This window comes from Triturus cristatus, chromosome 6 (assembly GCF_964204655.1).
Source record: "Triturus cristatus chromosome 6, aTriCri1.1, whole genome shotgun sequence".
Lineage (NCBI taxonomy): Eukaryota > Metazoa > Chordata > Amphibia > Caudata > Salamandridae > Triturus > Triturus cristatus.
Window position 1 is genome coordinate 1,323,627,036 of NC_140589.1, and position 18,372 is coordinate 1,323,645,407.

The 18,372-nt window shown below is 47.0% G+C and overlaps 1 protein-coding gene across 2 annotated transcripts in view; it reads left to right on the forward strand.

Moving 5' to 3' along the window:
- Window positions 1-18,372, forward strand: part of DHX57 (DExH-box helicase 57) — a 387,132-nt gene that overhangs the window by 101,064 nt on the left and 267,696 nt on the right. For both annotated transcript variants that reach the window (XM_085612312.1, XM_085612311.1), the window contains 2 exons: window positions 8,074-8,906; window positions 11,382-11,569. In XM_085612312.1, the coding sequence (XP_085468438.1) occupies window positions 8,074-8,906; window positions 11,382-11,569 (1,021 nt within the window). The remainder of the gene's footprint in view (window positions 1-8,073; window positions 8,907-11,381; window positions 11,570-18,372) is intronic.

Below are 18,372 nucleotides of genomic sequence, written 5' to 3' on the forward strand. Positions count from 1 at the left end.
ACCACGCCTTCATCACTGCTTGGCTGGCTTCCAAGTTGTCAGAAGCTCGCTTCCACAACTTAGCCATTTGGCTCCGGAAGGCCAGCATGTAGCTCACCACATCCTGGGGAAGCTTTCTGGGAGTTCTTTCCCATCCGTCTCTCACCAGGTTGAGAGGTCCACGTACAGGGTGCCCATACAGAAGCTCGAAGGGGCTGAAGCCCACTCCCTTCTGTGGCACTTCCCTGTAGGAAAAAAGTAAACAGGGTAGGAGGACGTCCCACTTCCTCCGCAGGCTTTCAGGCAGACTTCTGATCATGCCCTTCAAGGTTTTGTTAAACCTCTCCACCAGACCATTGGTCTGGGGGTGGTAAGGAGTGGTGAACCGGTATGTCACTCCACACTCCTTCCACATCGCCCGCATGTACGCTGACATGAAGTTGGTCCCCCTGTCGGACACAACTTCCTTGGGAAAACCCACTCGGGTAAAGATTCCCATCAGGGCCCTAGCCACAACAGGTGCTGTTATGGTCCTCAGAGGTATTGCCTCTGGGTACCGTGTGGCATGATCCACCAGGACCAGGATAAACCTGTGACCAGCTGTAGTCGGCGGATCTAATGGACCCACAATGTCGATGCCCACCCTTTCAAAGGGGGTGCTAACGACAGGAAGTGGTTCCAGGGGAGCTTTCAGCTTCACCCCTGTTTTCCCACTGGCTTGGCAAGACACACATGTCCGGCAGTAGGTATCCGATGACACTTTCATCTGAGGCCAATAAAAGTGTGGGACAAGACGGGCGAAGGTCTTGTCTTGCCCCAGGTGTCCTGCCAATGGTATCTCGTGAGCCAACTCCAGAAGGAAGGCTCGATAACGTTGAGGGACTACCAAGGCTCGTGACGATCCATGTAGGGGTGCCTTGGGTTCACTGTAGAGGAGGCCATCCTCCCAGTAAACACTGTAGTTCCCTTCAACGTTCCCTGCTGCCTGGGCTTCGGCCTGTCGCCTCAGCCCCTCAAGGGTAGGGCACTCCCTCTGGCCCTGGCAGAATTCCTCCCTGGACGGGCCTCCCTCCACGTGCCACTCGGCCGGTATGGGTAGGTCCTCCAGGTTGGTAACGTCCCCCACCGCAGACTCCTGGTCCACCACCTCCGGTGGCCTATCCGTCCTACGGGGTGGGGACGCCGAGGCAGGCTCCTCCTGTCCTCGGTTCTTCCCTTGACTGGCAGCTGGCTGGGCCTTGGTTCCAGGCTCCAGCCGAAATGAACTCCCTCTTCGGGTAGTCGCGGACCTTGTGCTAACACAGGCCCAGTCAGGTGTACCCAGCATCTCGGTGTGAGTCCGGTATTCCACCTCCTTCCAAGCGTTGTGCTCCATGTCATTCCCTAGCAGACAATCGACTGGCACGGCAGGGCTTACGGCAACTCGAAGTGAACCTGCAACCCCCCCCCATTCAAAGGGAACCTCGGCCACGGGATAGTGGCCTGTTCTGCCGTCAGCCATCGCGGCTGGGTGGAGTACATCGGGAATTACCTGCTCTGGAGACACCAGTTGGCTACGCACCATAGTCATACTGGCTCCTGTGTCTCTCAGAGCCTCCCCTCTTTGGCCGTTGATGGTGACCCACTGCCCATACTTTGCGGTATTTGCGGGCACCTGGATCTTAGGAACCATCTCCCGTTCTCCCAGGGACACTAAAGTGACACCCGCCCACTCCCTTCCCTTAGTTAAGGGCATCTCCTCCCCGAGCACTACACTAGCTACTCCGGGGGTCTTTCCTCCAGTGGGAGGGGGTGGTCGTTTCAAGCACTTCGGATCTCCTTTATAGTGTCCAACGCCACCGCACTCATAGCAATGGACAACCCTTGGCTGCTGACTCTGGCCAGGATTAGGGTTTCTGGGTGGGTTAGCCCTAGCGGTGAATCCTGTTCCCTTCCCTTGGAAGTTATTTTGGGGGCCTTTGGAGAACTCCTTTTTCTTTTCCCCTCCCTCTTTCTTCTGGGGGGCGCCCTGTCCGGCCTTTTGAGTATCCCCTCCAGTCCCCCTTGTGGACACCCGGGTACTAGCCCAAATGTCCGCCTCCTCAGCAAGCTTCCGGGGACTGGTCAGCTTGCTATCCACCAGGTGTTGCCGCAGTTCAGGGAAACATTTCTCGAGCAGGTGTTCCTTCAGTACTAGGTCAAACAACCCCTCGTAGTTCCTCACTTCACTGCCCTGAATCCAACCTTCCAGTGCCTTCTTTGCATAGTCCAGGAAGTCTACCCAATTCTGTGTGCCCAGTTTGTGACTACCCCTGAACTTCTGTCTGTACTTTTCGGGTGTTAGTCCAAACTTCCTTATGAGCGCCAGTTTCATGGTGGGGTAGTGGGTCTGCTCATCCTCTTCGAGGGCCAATAAAGCATCCCTACCAGCTGGAGGCATGTACTTGTACAATCCCCCTCCCCAGTACTTCTCTGGAACCCCATGGGCCCTTAACGAGACCTCATAGGCCGCTAGCCACTTGGCGATATCATCACCCACCCCATAGCTAGCTACTATGTCCTTTGGCAGGTAGGGTTTAGGTTCCCTGGTGATCTCTTGGGTTTGGCTGCCACCATTAGGAACAGGTTGTGCCCCGATTCTCAGGATCTGAAGATCTATTTCTTTCAGTCGTAATTCATGGGCCATCCTCTGCTCCTCCTTCTCCTTCTCCAGCCTTGCTAAGTCCCATGTGAGCTGTCTTTTCTCCCTCCGGTCTGTTAACTCCACTTCAGACAAGCCACCGCTAGAGGCACTGCTGCCCTTCCTGGAAATGGTTCTGGGCCCCGCTGACAGGTTCCCCACCTCAGGTTGGTACATCTCAGCCCCCTCGGTGTCAGGCTCTCCATCCCTGTCTTCCTCCTCAGCCTTGCTTTCCCGTCGTGCCTCCCCCCAAGCCCTTAAGCTGGTTTGGAGTGCACCCTTCTTTGCTCCTGGGGGACAGTACACCCCCTCCCGCTGGCAAAACTCCCTGAGTTGGGCCACAGTGTACGTTTCTAGATTTTCTAGTACAAACTCCATCTCGCCCACTCAGGTTAGAGGACAGGTTTTGTGCAGTTACTATGCAGGGGGTACCTTTAATAATACCTCCTCCCACCACCAGAGTAAATTTGGAAAAAACAAAAACCCACAATTAGGAAGGCCGCTTTGAGAAAACTCCCGGTGTAGGCCTATGGACTACCCACAGTTATTGTTGAGTATACGTAGGCACAGCTCTATCCCACCACTGAACACCAATTATGTTGGAAAACCACACTCCCACTCTGAAAGGGTGGTGGTGGTCTTCCGGACACACTGTGGTAGCTTGGCTCGAGTGGTCAGGAATCAGGCTCCGTGCTAAGCATACGACATACCCAAACAATAACTATGCGTGCATCCGTTCCAAAAACGACTCTACACCGTAAAAATTGTGAAAATATCTTTCTTTATCTTCTTTTTCTCTTAGTTGCTGATTGGATAAATAAATAACAATAACAATATACAAACTTTAAATAGTGCAGGTCAAATAAATTCTGGCTTAATGATTCAATAAATAGGGGTGATCATAAATACGGAAGGCATAAATAAAAGTGCAATACATACAGGCAATTAAATATTCTGAGGCAATAAATACTGTAAACCAATAAATATTGTGCATCAATAAATACTGTGGACCAATAAATACAGTGAAGCAATAAATAGGTTAAATACAATAAATACAGTGCCCCTAATAAATACTTAAAAGCTGACAGTGACACTCATAGAATCAGTTCACTTTTGAATTCCTAAGGGCTGATTTGGCCCAGGCACAGCTTGTGGGGATGTGGAAGGCTTGGGGGTGTCTACTCCCTGGCTTGGACAAGGCTGAGGCCTAAACTGAGGTAGATCAAGGGGGGAATACCAGAGACCTGGCTCTCTCCCTCCACACAACTTCTCTAGATTAGTCCCAGCTCACCCCTGGCACAGTCAGGTTGGTTCCAGCACCTCCCTAGCCCCTTAGAGCAGTCTCTCAGGTCTCCACAGGGCCTTAGGCGCCCTCTACTCCACTTACTGCCCTTTTTCTGATGCTCCGACGCCGCTGGAGTCGTGTCGACGCCGTGAGGCGGTTCCGGTTCGATGTCGGCGGCCTCGGCACAATGTCAGTTCTTGACGACGCCGGTAGGCGGTTCCGGTTTCGATGTCGGCGGCCTCGGTTCGATCTCGACCTCCGATTCGATGGCGTCGGGCAGTCTTTACTCGATGTCGACTTCGGGCGGCTCCGGTCCGATGGCGACCTCAACTTCGATGACGTCGGCCGGCCTTGACTCGATGTCGACTTCCGGCGGCTCCGGAGTGCGATCCTCACTCCCGACCTCCGGTGCTCCTCTCCTTAGGTTTCCGGCGACTCCGGAGCGCGACCTCCACTCCCGACCTCCGGCACGATTCTCACAGGTTCCGGTGACTCCGGAGTGCGATCCTCACTCCCGACCTCCGGTACACCTCACCTCGGTCTCCGACGACTCCGGAGGGCGGACTTCACTCCTCCGATGACGCCGCTCACTCGACCTCGGGTGACTTCCTCCTCGACCTCTGGTACTCCTCACGACCTCTGACGGCGCCCTCTCTCGACCTCTGGCGGCTCCGGGTACGACGTCTGCTTTTCCAGTCAGCGCCGCTTCTCCACCTCGGGCTCCAGGTCTCAGGCTACTCGACGTCGGGCTCCAGGGAAACCAGTTTCCAGGTCAGGATCTTGCTGTTCTCTGTTTCTAAGGCCTGTTCCTGCTGTCCAGGTCCTTAGGATGGTGTTTCTGACTTCTTCCCACACAGGGCTCCAGGCTGGGCTCAGTCAGTAGGGACTAGTATCAAGGGTGGGTTTATGGACCCCACTCCAGGCACAAGTTTCCACCCCTGCTGCCTCACTCCTTCCTCCTTCAGGTTTCTGCTGCTCACTCTTCACCAGTCAGGTGCCAACTGCCAGCTCCAACTGCCAACTCTCTGTCTTAGCTTCCCAACATTCTAAACCGCCTCCAACTGTCACAGGGTTCTGGAATGTTCTGGAAGGTGCTAGCAGGTTCCAGTGGATGCTGGTGATGTCACAGGTGGCCACCATTTTGTGCTCCAGGCCCTCAGACAGAAGTTTCAGGGGTAGGTAAAATGGCTCCCTGAATCTGCAGCAACACTAAAAAGTCTGGTGGTTCCCAAAAAGGAAAAATTCAAACAGGGTTTGAGGCAAAAGTGGGACAAAATAAATAATGATGAGGAGGGACCACCCAAAGGGCTGACAGGTCTAACAGAAGCCATTTGTCGATTTAATCAGTGGTGTGGTATTCCTCCTTTTCACGCTTCCCATGCAGGTATTGCACCTGCAAACACAAATGTTGATACTGTATTCTGTAGGTGCAGCTAAATGTGGCAACACCATGTATCTTGAAGTTCAATATAAACATTGAATGTATTAGTCTATGTGAAAGACTGTTAAACTGGAGATCTGCTTTCAGGCCCTTTTTGGAATGCACCGCTTGCCCAAACCACTTGCCATACTTGTTAAAAGTTTTAACTTCAAATTACGCATATGTAGATCAATCTGAAACATACATCATCCTAACTGGCAACCTAGAAATACCATTATTCTTCTCCAGAGCCCCCTTAATCTCCTTAAGAACTTCAGGACCAAAAGCCTACAGCCAATGGATCTTCTTTGACCTTGGACGCCTCTTTCACTTCTGTTGTCCCTGAAGACTACTGTACTCCACATTTACATATTCATTACCTCTTCGTCCTTCAAAACCACACTTTCTTCGCGGATTCCGACCGGGTGCTCGGCTCAGGTGGTGCCAGAGGGCTTTAAGTACCTTGGGGTGTATGTGACCAGAGATAAAGGGGTGTTCTTTCAAAGAAACTTGGAACCACTTCTGGCGCGCCTAGCAGCGGATGTCTCCCATTGGCGATCCTTGCCTCTTTCCCTGATGGGGCGCGCGGGGCTCTTTAAGATGATGGCTCTACCGCGCCTCCTCTACATCCTGCAGAACTTGCCAAATCCGATCCCTGAGGGAGTGTTCCGCCGTATTGAACAGTCGGTGCGGACCCTGCTTTGGGACAGTGGAAACCCGAGAATAGCGTTGCGTAAGCTTACGAGAGGGGTCTACGACGGGGGGCTGGCCCTCCCAGACGTCCGTCTTTACTACTGGGCCTCCCAACTTCAGGTGGTTAATGAGTGGGTGTACGCAACAGGGTCGGAGCCTGCATATAGGGTTGACAGACATGTTATGCCAGGGGGAAACTGTGAGCAGTTGCTGTATTCAAGGAGAAGGTGTAGGGACCTCCCATCTCACACAGGGGTGGTCATACAGTGTTGGCGGGAGGCCAATACGTTTCTTGGGTGGGCGGGCACCCTCACTGGTCGGACGCCGCTCTGGTTTGGGGATCAACTACCAGAGGTCGCCAGTTTGTCCGGTTTCAAGGGATGGCGATTGATTGGGATTGACTACCTGGGAGATGTATGGAAGGGGGGCGCCCCTAGATCCTTCGACTACCTTCAGAAAGAGTACCATATGCACGGCACTCAACACTTCCACTATCTACGTCTCGCGCATGCCCTGCGTCCCTACCTACGACTGGGAGCCTCACTCCCTGAGTATTCTCCCTTAGAGGACAGGCTTTTGCTTGACCCCATTCCGGGGAAGCTCACGGCCACCATCTACCGTAAGCTCATTAACAACATGCCTGACCCCCTGGTATCCTTGCGGGCGAAGTGGGAGGGAGATATAGGTGGTCTGGAGGAGGAGGACTGGCAGGAGGCCCTGCAGGGCCCCCGCGAGATTGCCATCCGGATGCGGTTTCGCCTTATCCAACTTAAAATCCTGCATAGGGATTACTATCCGCGTACCAACTTATTTTCCTGGGGCAGGGCATTGTCTCCCCTGTGCGTAAGGGGTTGTCGGGAGGAAGGCACGTTCTTTCACATCCTGTGGGAATGCCCATGCATTGTGCCATTCTGGGCCAGGGTGACTACCACGATGGCGAGGGTGGTGGGTGCGCCGGTCCCGTTGGAGCCCCGGTGGCTGCTCCTACTGATCAAGGGAGAAACGGGCTGGTCCAGGTATCGGGAGATTTGGCTGGCTACAGCGGCGGGGGTGGCAAAACGGAACATTGCGAGCGCCTGGGGGCGGCTCAGCCGCCGCAATGGGACCAGTGGCTCAGGGACCTGGACTGGTGTCAGAAAGCAGAGGAAACTGTCTACAAATCCAGAGGGTGCGTGAAGAAATGGAGGAGGGTGTGGGGCCCATGGTGCAAATACCGAACCTCGGGAGGCGGGGGCGATTAGTTGTAGCGGGACCCTTGGGGAACTCCCCCGATCCTCACCTCTGTAATGTCCTATTGATGGTTCATGAGCCTTTTGATCACTGTTCTGTCATGTATATGATCTTGAGCACTGATAATAATAAAAGATTTTTTTTTTTTAAAACCACACTTTCTTAGCCTCATCCTACTTTGCTGACTTTCACACTGTCTGCTTTAACACCGTGCTTACAATTCATGATAGGTAGGCACTGCAGTGGCAACATTTTATTGGTTTTCCTTGTAATTCTCAAGTCACTCTTTTTCTGTCTCCTCTTGCTGCTTTCTTTCCTCATCCACTCCCTTGCCTTTGGCTTTCTTTAAGTCTCCATTGTGACACTTAACACCATCTCCAATTGGTGAGAAAAATGTATTTTTTACCTCTACAAATATCTCTTTGCCGATGTCACATATGTCTTTTTCTCCTTTTCCTAACTCACCCTTCAGCTACATTCCCAACTCTGTGGCTTTCTGCAATTCATTGCCAGATAACTCTCCTTTTGCGTATATGTCATCAGAGACTGCTGAAATCTACTTCTCCTACACCAACTACTGTGCCTCCTATTTGGTTTACACCAACTTGTAACACACTAACCCCCCCCCTCCCGGCAGAATACTAATAGTTCAACGTCCCCTACTTCTCATTTCATAAATCTGGATTCCATTTAATTCTTACCAAACAACCCCACCACAATACAACAAAACCAAAAAACTGTTTGGGTTCTGGATATATAAATAATATTCTTTTGTCTGATTTCTCAATGAACTTTCTTTTGCTGTAGGTATGGATTTGATAAGGAGCGCTGTGTGTCTGCACTGCAGCTTTGTGAGTCTGACGTGGGAAAGTCCTTGGAACATTTAATGCAGCTCTGCCTTTCGGAGACTTTCGGTGGAAGGATAAAACCTCCTGAGACAGCTTCGATTGTCAGCATGGAGGAATGTGTGGAGCGCAGGCACGAGGAAGCCTTTGTTCTGCAATCAATTTGTGGAGACAAATTTATGGAAAGGATTCAAAACAGGGTCTGGACCATTGGCCTAGAGCTAAATCACCTCACAGCTATGCTGCACAAACCCAGCAAACGTGAAAGTGCTAAAGAACAGCTAAAACTGAATTCAAGAGATTTGTGTCGGTTTATGCTGAGAGGAGATTGCAGGTTTGGTGCACGATGTAAGTTTAGACACGACATTTCAAAAGAAACACAGGCTCAGAAAGATGATGCCCATCTCAACAGCCATTGGCAAGGGGAGTTTTTATATGACCTTGAAATACGATTCCCTGCTGATAATAAGTACCCCTTCCAAGCACCGTTAGTGGCTTTTCATTCCACCAATGAAAATTTGCCTTTGGCTTGCCGTCTGCACATTGCTGAGTTCCTCTTCTGTAAAGCATTAGAAATGGCAGAACGGTGCGAACCTGTGGTGTATGCGTTGATGACCTACCTGGAAGATGAACAGGAAATAACAAGGCTGCTCACTAAAACTCACCACAAATATAGTGTACCCCCGCCTTTGATAACCCTTGGTTCAGCGGGTGCATCCTTGGACCGAACGAGCTCAGTAATTCGAAAACCTGTGCCTCAAGAGATGCCTTTGATTTCAAATCAGCAATTGGAAGGTATGTAGAAGGCCTACTTGTTGTTACAGGGTAGGCCTAGTCTTGCTTTATGCATTTTGTGATAAAATGTAGGGTGGTTCATGTAAACTTGTAAGTGGTCTTTTATTTTGTGCAGATACCTTAGTCTGTGCAAATTAGAATGTATATTGTTTTTAGACTTTCTGTATAGTTCTAGGTTTGGTATGTCATTAAGGAGCAAAGCACAATAAAGAGTGAGTTTGCCACAATTCTTTGGTCGACAGATATATTTGCATAATTGTGCAGACCACACCATACGCCCTAGGAAAAAGACATACATTTGCTAGTTCTAAGTTCTGGACTTTGGTTATCCTTCGGGGATTTATGTTTTATTCTTTATGAAATGCAAAAAAAAAATGTAAGAGATATTTGTGTAAAAAAAAATAATGTTAAAATCTTTACATTTTTCATTATACATTTAAGGTGCAATGAGATAGTGAAGCATAGTTTCCACCAATATCTACCCCTGAATGTACTGAAAATACAAATATACAGTTTGTCAGTTTTTAAGTATACACTAAAAGGCAAAAGATTTACATTTGTTTGAACAACTCAACATTGCTTACAAAATAAGAAAAAAAAAACTGGCACATGGATAGGCAAAACTCTTGGTAATGAACAAACAATGACTTGGCCCCAATGATACGGATAGTTTTTGCCTTATCTTTAATCTATCCTTTTACATTGCTTCATAAAGTGGTCATCTAGAATTTTCCCAAAATCAGTCAACTGTTAGACCCCTTCCATTTGAGGTTAAAGAAGGCTGAGAACAGATGATTTGCTCTTTACTCTGATAGATGTGCTTCGTTAGGTAGCCAACAATGATGATGTCCGTGTTATAGGTCTGTCTCCTGTATTTGTTTACATTGTTTATGAAGGTTTGTTAGGCTTCCTGTTGGAGATAAACATTTGATGCTTTATTCTTTGTTGGATATTCCCCTGACATATTGGAGGACTTTAGACTTTTCAGTTAGCCTAGCATTATTATTTTTTTTTTTTCAAAACCTTTATTTGACACAGCAGTTATGTACAATCACGGGCCTACAACCTCAGAGGCCGGCCGCTAGTGTGCAAGAAGGAGAGTCAATACAGCGAACAAATGAGCAGCCTGCACAGAGTGCGACTAAAATGCCCACAACAAGACTCCAGCCTAGCATTATTTAATGTTAATGCATATTTGCACCCTTTCCTAGGTTAATTTCATAATGCAATATTTGACTGATTTTCACCTACAGCCGGGGCTAACTTGTAATCAGCTATAAGAACTTGGCAGCCGAAATTCTCTTAAAACCTGGTTTGCTGCTAATCATTTTTGGATGCAATTGAATTTGTATGAAGATAATGTGTTATGTAATTTGAGGTTTTGGAGTGTGATCAGCCGGGTCTGTGAGAAATTGGGGAATCCCGGCTTATAACTCATTCTTCCATGCACAAATTGTAACTATGTGCAAATTCTGTTCCCACCGGATCTGCTTTAGGTCATCTGTTTTTTGCTACCCAATTCCGAGCCTCATTTCTTCACAGCTTCCAAACAAAAATGTTGTATTTTGCAGCTGTCTTGATACTCCAGCTACATTGTTTACAGAATGGGGAAATTCTGCTTATTGCCTTATGTTTGTGGTAGCACACTAGACAAGTTTCCTTGCAACTCCACTAGCTTCATGCGAGCTAGAGGCCCAAGTTGCTCCTAAAATCTCTGTACTTGGTAAATCAGGCCTTTCCTCACTTGGCCATGCTTCCACTGGCAGTCATTTAAATGCTACAACTCAAAACATAGCTCATGTTTCCCAACATCAAAAGGCCTTCTTAAAGACAAAAAGATTCATTAAGGCCCATGTAAAGGGGGAAGTATCAAAGGGGAGCTGGGCTTTCGCGATTTAGACATTTACTATATAAAAATCCCTCCTTACAACATTGCACAATCAAAGAAATCATCTATTTTGTTTTATAAGAGGTCGAAAACTGGCTGTTTAAAAAATATCACCTTCCTGGTACACCCCTTATTACCTGGCACTTTAGCAGCTAGAACCTTTGATTGACATAAAAGTGTCTCAATGAAATGGGTAAATACATAAGCATATAGTAGTTGTGATTAAGAATAGGTGGGTGAATGGCCAATCTAAGTATGCTGTACATTTACTTATTTTATGGTCATTTGTGAGAAAGGTATACTCATTGTGATAATCCTATTCCACTTAATTCTAGCACTTTAATCTTCACCCACAAAGGGAAATGGGATTAGGGACTTGAGTTTTTTGCACATTATTCAAGTTGCATGAAGTAATAACATGGTGTACTTATTATATTTCCTTGTTGGCTCCACACCAAACAATGAGTTCATCTCTCTGACTGCCACATCGTAGAATTTGCTCTTTTGTTTCTGATTCTGATATTGTATAGGGACAGGGATATTTGAGTCAGTCTTTCTTAAGATCTATTTATTTTTTCTGTTTCTAGTGATGAAGGAGGTGATGTTCACTCAAGAAGAGGATGACGATGCGGATGAAGTAGAATCTGAAGATGTAATTGTGGAGAAAGAAAGCTATGTGAATCTCAAGAAGAAACTCTCTAAAAAGTACCACCCTCAGCCAAAAAGTGTCCTTGCAGAAAACCTTAAAATTTGCAAACACTTTAGATTGAAAAAGGTACAGTGTGTGTGTGTGTCTGTCACTGTGTATCTGTCCATTTCACTATGTTAATATCTAAATAGAATCCATAGCAGCTGAAATGCAGATGGTGGGAGCTCTGCCACCTTGATTGCCTGGTTATGATCCGAGATTACTCCTCTGCTTTATTCTATGACGAGAAAAAAACATGAAGGTAGGGAACGAGAGTATGTTCATTTGAGAGATTGTGCCAATGCAGCAGGCGAAGAGTCGAAATATCACTGGGAGTATGCTAAGATACAGAGATGTCTTGATGTCCCTTGAGGTATGGGTATTTGAGACTTCTGGTAGCTGTGTTTGTGATTTCCCTTATGAAAATGGTTGTACCTGCAGGGACCACTACTATATACCTTTGAAACAATTTCTTGAATGCCACCTAAAAAACAAAATACATATAGTTTTTGAGTTGCAAACTGGGGTTCCAGCAGTGACTAGAAATGCCCCTCCCGCTTCATAGTATTTCATTGATGGCCATAAACGCTTGAATAATCTCGCTCTGTCTGCTTGGACCCGAAGCACTATACCATAGATATGTTGTTCATGAAATACAACACAGGATGTGAAGAATGCACTTGCCCATAGGATGAGACAGCATTCTGAAAGCAATCTATCAAAAGTGTTACATTCTTCCAACGTTTTGAAAGTACATTTCAACCTTGTTGGTGCAAAGATAGGTTGGAAATGTGAAAAGGTTAAGAAAGATGTAACTTGACAAGCTCCTGGTGTAAAAACAGAGTGAAAAGAACCCTGTTCCTTTAAGAACTTCAGATGGTTCCTCTAAGCATGATGCTTTGCACTGACAGTTTACGTCACCCACTGAGTTCTTTTTTCCAGCTCTTGCAAGAATGATCTGAGGGCACCTGTGAGGTTTTAGACTTCAGTTGTTTCTAGTCTTTGAGATAAGATTCCATTTCACGCAACATCTTTAAAAACTGTAAGTTCAGTGAGTATTTGTTTTCACTTTTTGAAAGCTTTTTCTCTCAAAATGCCTTCTCTGCTTGAGAGGTGTCCCTCCTATGGTAGAAAAAAGGCAATCTCTGACCCTTACAAGGTCTCTGCAGTTTGTCTTCCTCCATCATACACAGTGAAAGACTGCAATATCTGCCAAAAGATGTCCAAAATAACTCTTAAGGACACTGAGGACATCAGACTTTGTGGAATGCTTTAAAATATGAAGGCCGAGGAGAGGAGAGAAAGAACAGGAAGGGGCTTGAGGATGCAAACTTTCAAGTGTCTCTGCCTAAAAAAATTGCGGTCTGACAAGGACCCTCCAACAGGGAGATCCAAAAGTGAAGTGAACATGCTCAACTGCTACATCATGACTCCAGATGATGTCACCGGGTCGTCCTGCAGGGATGTGTATTTGCATCCCTCCTCTTTATTTTATATATAAACAAATTGAGTCCCTTTTTAATTAGATAACATGCCTATTTCCAAATTTTTATATGCGGATGATGTGGTACTGGTGGCACGCATACCCAAGGCTTTATGCAGCTTAGCTAGCTTCTTTGTTGAGTTTATGGCAGACCTTCAGTTAATCTTTAACTACTCAAAATAACATATTATGGCATGCAGCCATAACCCGCTAAGTGTCCTTAAACTCGCATTTCGTACCAAACGATTTGAAAGAATTCACAGTTTTCCCTACATGGGGTAATGTTTGATTTCTGTGGTTCTTGGAAGTATTACAGCTTTAACTGCAGTGTGAAGCTATCCTGATCTTTTGGAGCACTTTTTAATTTTCCTTGACCTTCCTGTGGTAATTTAATCATACCCGCATTCTCAGTCTATAAGGCCCAATGTGCCCCCGCTGCTGTATATGGAGCAGGTATCTGGGGTTACACTAACTGCTGTGCCATGGAAACTGAGGAGAACTGCTTTTGTAGGTGGCTACTCACAGTACCCACGTCAACCTCTCACTGTATATGCCATGAGGGATTAGGAATTCCTTACTTAGAAGATTGCATAAAACTGGAGCCAATTTTGTTGTGGTTATTCATTTTACTCAACCCTGGAGCCAGCCAGAGAGGTGGAGGACCCTGCCGCTCACGATAATGGGCCGTGCTGCTATGTTTAAAATGATTACCCATCCCCAGTTTTTTACCCACTACTGAACACCTATCACCCCATCCCACACACAATGTTTCAGGAGATAGACACTGAATTGCGCTGATTGTTGTGGCTGGGGAGACACCCACGGATTGCGCTGCGCACACTACAGCGTAATCCCTATAATGGAGGGTTGGCACTGCGGTATGTTCAATCATATTACTGGGCAGCACACTTTACCCCCATCAATGACTGGATACACGTAGCAGGCAATCACCCAAAATACAGGCTACGAGAAATGTTGATGCCTCCACATTCCACACTATCTCTTCAGAGGTAAGGGGAACCATAGATTGCTTCCATCCACACAGACCACTCTTGAGGCATGGGAGAGGGCGTACAGAACATTGGGATGGGCACATAGGATTACTAAGGCTATGCCACTGTGGAAAAGGAATTGGCTCAAGCAACTGAGTAAACTGAAAGGATTCAGGTCGTGGGACACAATTGGGATCTCGACCATTGGGGACATCACTGATAAGAGCACCCTTAAATCTTTTTCGGCCCTTTGTGCTGTCTTTACGCTTTATACGTCCCAATTCCTCAAATATGCCCAGCTACGCCACACGTGGCTAGCAGAGGGCCTGACTGGGGGCGACCTGCCGGAATACACGTCACTAGAGGGGCGCTACTGCAGGAGCAACTCACACTTAAGGCAGTGTCACTTGCGTACAAAAAGCTGAACAACAATATGCCTGATAACCTTGGCAAGCTGCAGGGAACATGGAAGGGCGATGTGGGAGCAATGGAAAATCTTGATTGGGAGGCCGCTCTGATGCACCCAAGGGAGGTGGCAATCAAAGCTTGTCTGCTCCTTATTTAATATAAGGTTCTTCACCTGGTTTATTATGACGGGGACAAACTTTACAAAATTGTTAAAGCTGACAATCCAAGTTCTCTGCTATGTCAACATGAACTAGGGGACTTCCACCGCAGGATATGGGGCTGCCCCAACATACAGGCCTACTGGGAAGAGATTATCCAGAAACAAAACAAAGTGTTGCAGCTCTCCCTCCCTTTGGACTCGAAATGTATTCTTCTGGGGATCCAGAGTGAGCTAGACATCGCAAGACCACAGTTACTATAAAGTGCCTTGGGCCTAGTGGTCACAAAGAGGGATATCGCAAGACACTGCGGCGTTCAAGCGCCACCGACACTATACATATGGAAGAGAGGAATGGACCTATACATGGCAGCGGAAAGGGTCACATATATGAGTAGAGGGTACCTTGGAAAGTTTCACAGGGTCTGGGACAGTTGGATGCAACACTTTGGGCTGGACTTACTGGACACATTCACACAGGCCGCAAGTGGAGAAGAATAGATGCGGCTCTCCCCCCTCCCCTCCTACAGGGTTAATGATTGTATTCTAAATATGTGGAGGTGATGGGGGTAATCACATTGGGTAGCAGAGGTGTAAGGTTTTGTTAGCCAAAGTGAATGCGCAATGTCAGCAGTTCTGCACGTTGGAATTTCAAAGGCAGAAGTCGCTCAGCGATGCTTTTCCTCACTAGTGGAATTGCGGTCTTCTATACGCCTTTCCGCCTATACCACTTCTGCCCAGAGTGCTGAAGAAGATTAAGCGTGACCAGGCCCAAGTCATTCTTGTTGCTCTATATTGGGCACGGAGAGTCTGGTATCCTGAGCTCTTGAACATGGCCATCGATCCTCCGATCAGACTGCCTCTTCTGGAGGATTGTCTGTTGAAGCAACAGGGGACTGTCCTCCACCGAAACCTGTCCAACCTCCACCTCCTTGCGTGGAGATTGAGCGGTGACAGTTGACAGCTTTCGATCTTCCTCCCAAAGTCATCTTGGCAGCCAGGCGTCCCTCCACTAAAACGGTATACGCCTGTAGACGGAACAATTTTGTGGCATGGTGCACAGCAAAGGCTGTGGATCCCCTTTCTGCCCCTCTTTCAGAGGTTCTCCCCTTCATTCTTTGTTTTGCCCTGCAGGGCTCTTCCCTGGGCACCCTTAAAGGCTATCTTTTGGCCATTTCGACCTTTCTTTGCCTCCATAACCAGCCTTCTCTTTTCAAGTCCCCTATTGTAAATAGATTTCTTAAGGGCATTGCTCACTTCTTTCCTACTATTACTTTCGTAAGGCCCCTGTGGGATTTGAAACTTGTCTTAACTTACCTTATGTGTGCTCCTTTCGAGCCACTACATAATTGTCCTGTCAGTCTCTTGACCTTAAAAACTGCTTTTTTGGTTGCCATCACCTCTGCTCGCAGGGTGAATGAGCTTCTGGCTCTTTCTTCTAAACCTCTTTTGCTTGCTGTTCATCCGGACAAGGTTGTCCTTCGAACTAGACCTTCTTTTCCTCCCAAAGTGGTTACCTCTTTCCACATAGGACAGACCATCACTTTGCCCACCTTCTTCCCGCATCCTTCCAAGGAGGAGGAGAGACTCCACCGTCTGGATCCAAAACGTGCGTTATCATTTTATCTGTATCGCTCAAAACAATTTGGGGTGGATGATCAACTCTTTGTTGGCTATGTGGGCGCCAAGAAAGGTCGGGCCGTGCAAAAACAGACAAATCTGTTATTCCCTGGCGATAAAGGAGCCTCCAGTAGGGCAGCGTGCCCATTCCACCAGGGCGACGGCAGCTACTACTGCTTTGGGACGTGGAGTCCCCCTCGGTGACATCTGCCAGGCATCCACGTTGTGCATCCCTGCACACGTTCACAAAACATTAATGCCTGGATAGCCAGGTCCAGAGAGACCGCTTCTTTGGTTGTTCAGTTCTCCAGGACTTTCTGGTGTGAACTTGGTTCGCAGACTTACATCCGGGGTTGGTATTGCTGGTGTATCTATTCTAAGGTAAGGAATCTATAACTAATAGTCTCTTTCAGATGAACAAGTTACTTACCTTCTGTAACGATATATATGTAAGAGGCATATATTAGTTCAAGATTTCTTACCTCCCCAACCATCCTCCCCGTTCTGCGAACTGACTTCTAAAGTAAGATACTCCCTTTCAGGGCCCTGGTTTTGTGCACCAGTGGTCAGTGTCTTGCATGGCTCTGCGCTTCTGGCATGGAATGTCCTGTAAAGAACTGATGTTAGCAGGGGCGGCGTCTAAGTAGATACCGCGACGTCACTCCAGGGAACACGGTGCCAACGACAGGCGCTTGGTCAACCGATGACACCAACCGATGCGCAGGGGTACTGCTAAAGAAAAATTCTCCGGATCCAGTCTGACGCCTGGGGGTCATTCTAAGGTAAGGAATCTATAACTAATATATGTCTCTTTCAGATATATCGTTACCTAAGGTAAGCAACTTGTTCAACATGTTTGCTGCCTAAGGTGGGTTTAACACCATCCCACTGTAGGCAGAGACCAGACTTCCTCAGTCTTCACAACTCATAACTTGATTAAAATTGAGGACATCGCCATCAGAGACAGGAGGATCAAAGTCGAAACACCAAAGTCATCAACAGACAACTAACTTACCAAGCTCATTGAGAAATCGCCACTCGACTTTAGTAGTGCTGTCGACCTCCGTATAACGTAGATGCTTATTGTCGAGATCACCATCAACGCTGAGAATACCGTATTGAGAGAATACACAATGTGTCACAGTGGCTTCTCATCATTCAGGTGTAGAGAGAGCACACCCCCATCACATGCTCAATCGATTTGTTTTTTTTCTCTTTCACCCATCCTTCTGTACGCACTCCGATTGCAGTTTTGTCACTGTCTCCAACTTCATCTCTGTTGAGGAAATCAATTTGAACCATAACCACTCCTCCAGAAGATGAGACGACCTTTAACACTGCACCCTCATCTTCTACATTTTAAAGCAGTAACACCTGTTATACCTTTTTGACAAACCATTTCAGTAACGCCTTCGTCTTCTTCAGTTTTCCCCTCCAAGAATGGTATCTAAAACAACTTCATTATTTCCTTCTCATTTACTTCCACCCAGACAAACACTCAAGAATAGTTGCTAGGTCTTCAATCAAGAGCTTTATTTTTTTGACACAGATGAAAACCCTTCATCGTAATATACCAAAATCACAGGCAGCCACCTCATCTCATGCATCTCCTGTGCATGCCATTAATACTTCCCATGAGGTTTTGACTAGGGGTGCCTCAGCTCCAAAACTCCTGAACTGGCCTTTATGAAGTTGTTAGACTATTTACCTAAACATCCTGAACGACTATTTTGAACAATCGGGTGAGAGGTCACTGGTTTCCAACCAGATTTTTGACGTAACAGTGGACTTATCAGATTTAGCATCCACTTCTTATTGCCATGGTGTGGCTTTCAGAAGCTCTTCTTGGGTTTGCTTAATATGTTTAAAGCCAGACACTCTATTGTAGGTAGATAATCTACTGTTTATCAATTAATATTTATTTGATCAACTTACAGATGACAAAAATGCAGAAGATGAAAAATGAAGCAGAAACCCTACATTCCCTTTTGTTATATTGATTGGTATAGCTTACTAATCACCAGAGCAGTTAGCCTACAGGAGAAGAAAAGCACATCAAGCAGTTAAACTACAGGGACAAAAGATCTTAACCAGCTTTACCATCAATATCAACAAGTGCAAAAATACCAACATCAAAGAGGCAGGCATCATCAGAAACAATTGCTCCAAAATCATCAAGACCTAGAAGGGAAATACACTTCAGTGTTAAGAGTGGTGTCTCTTCATCTAG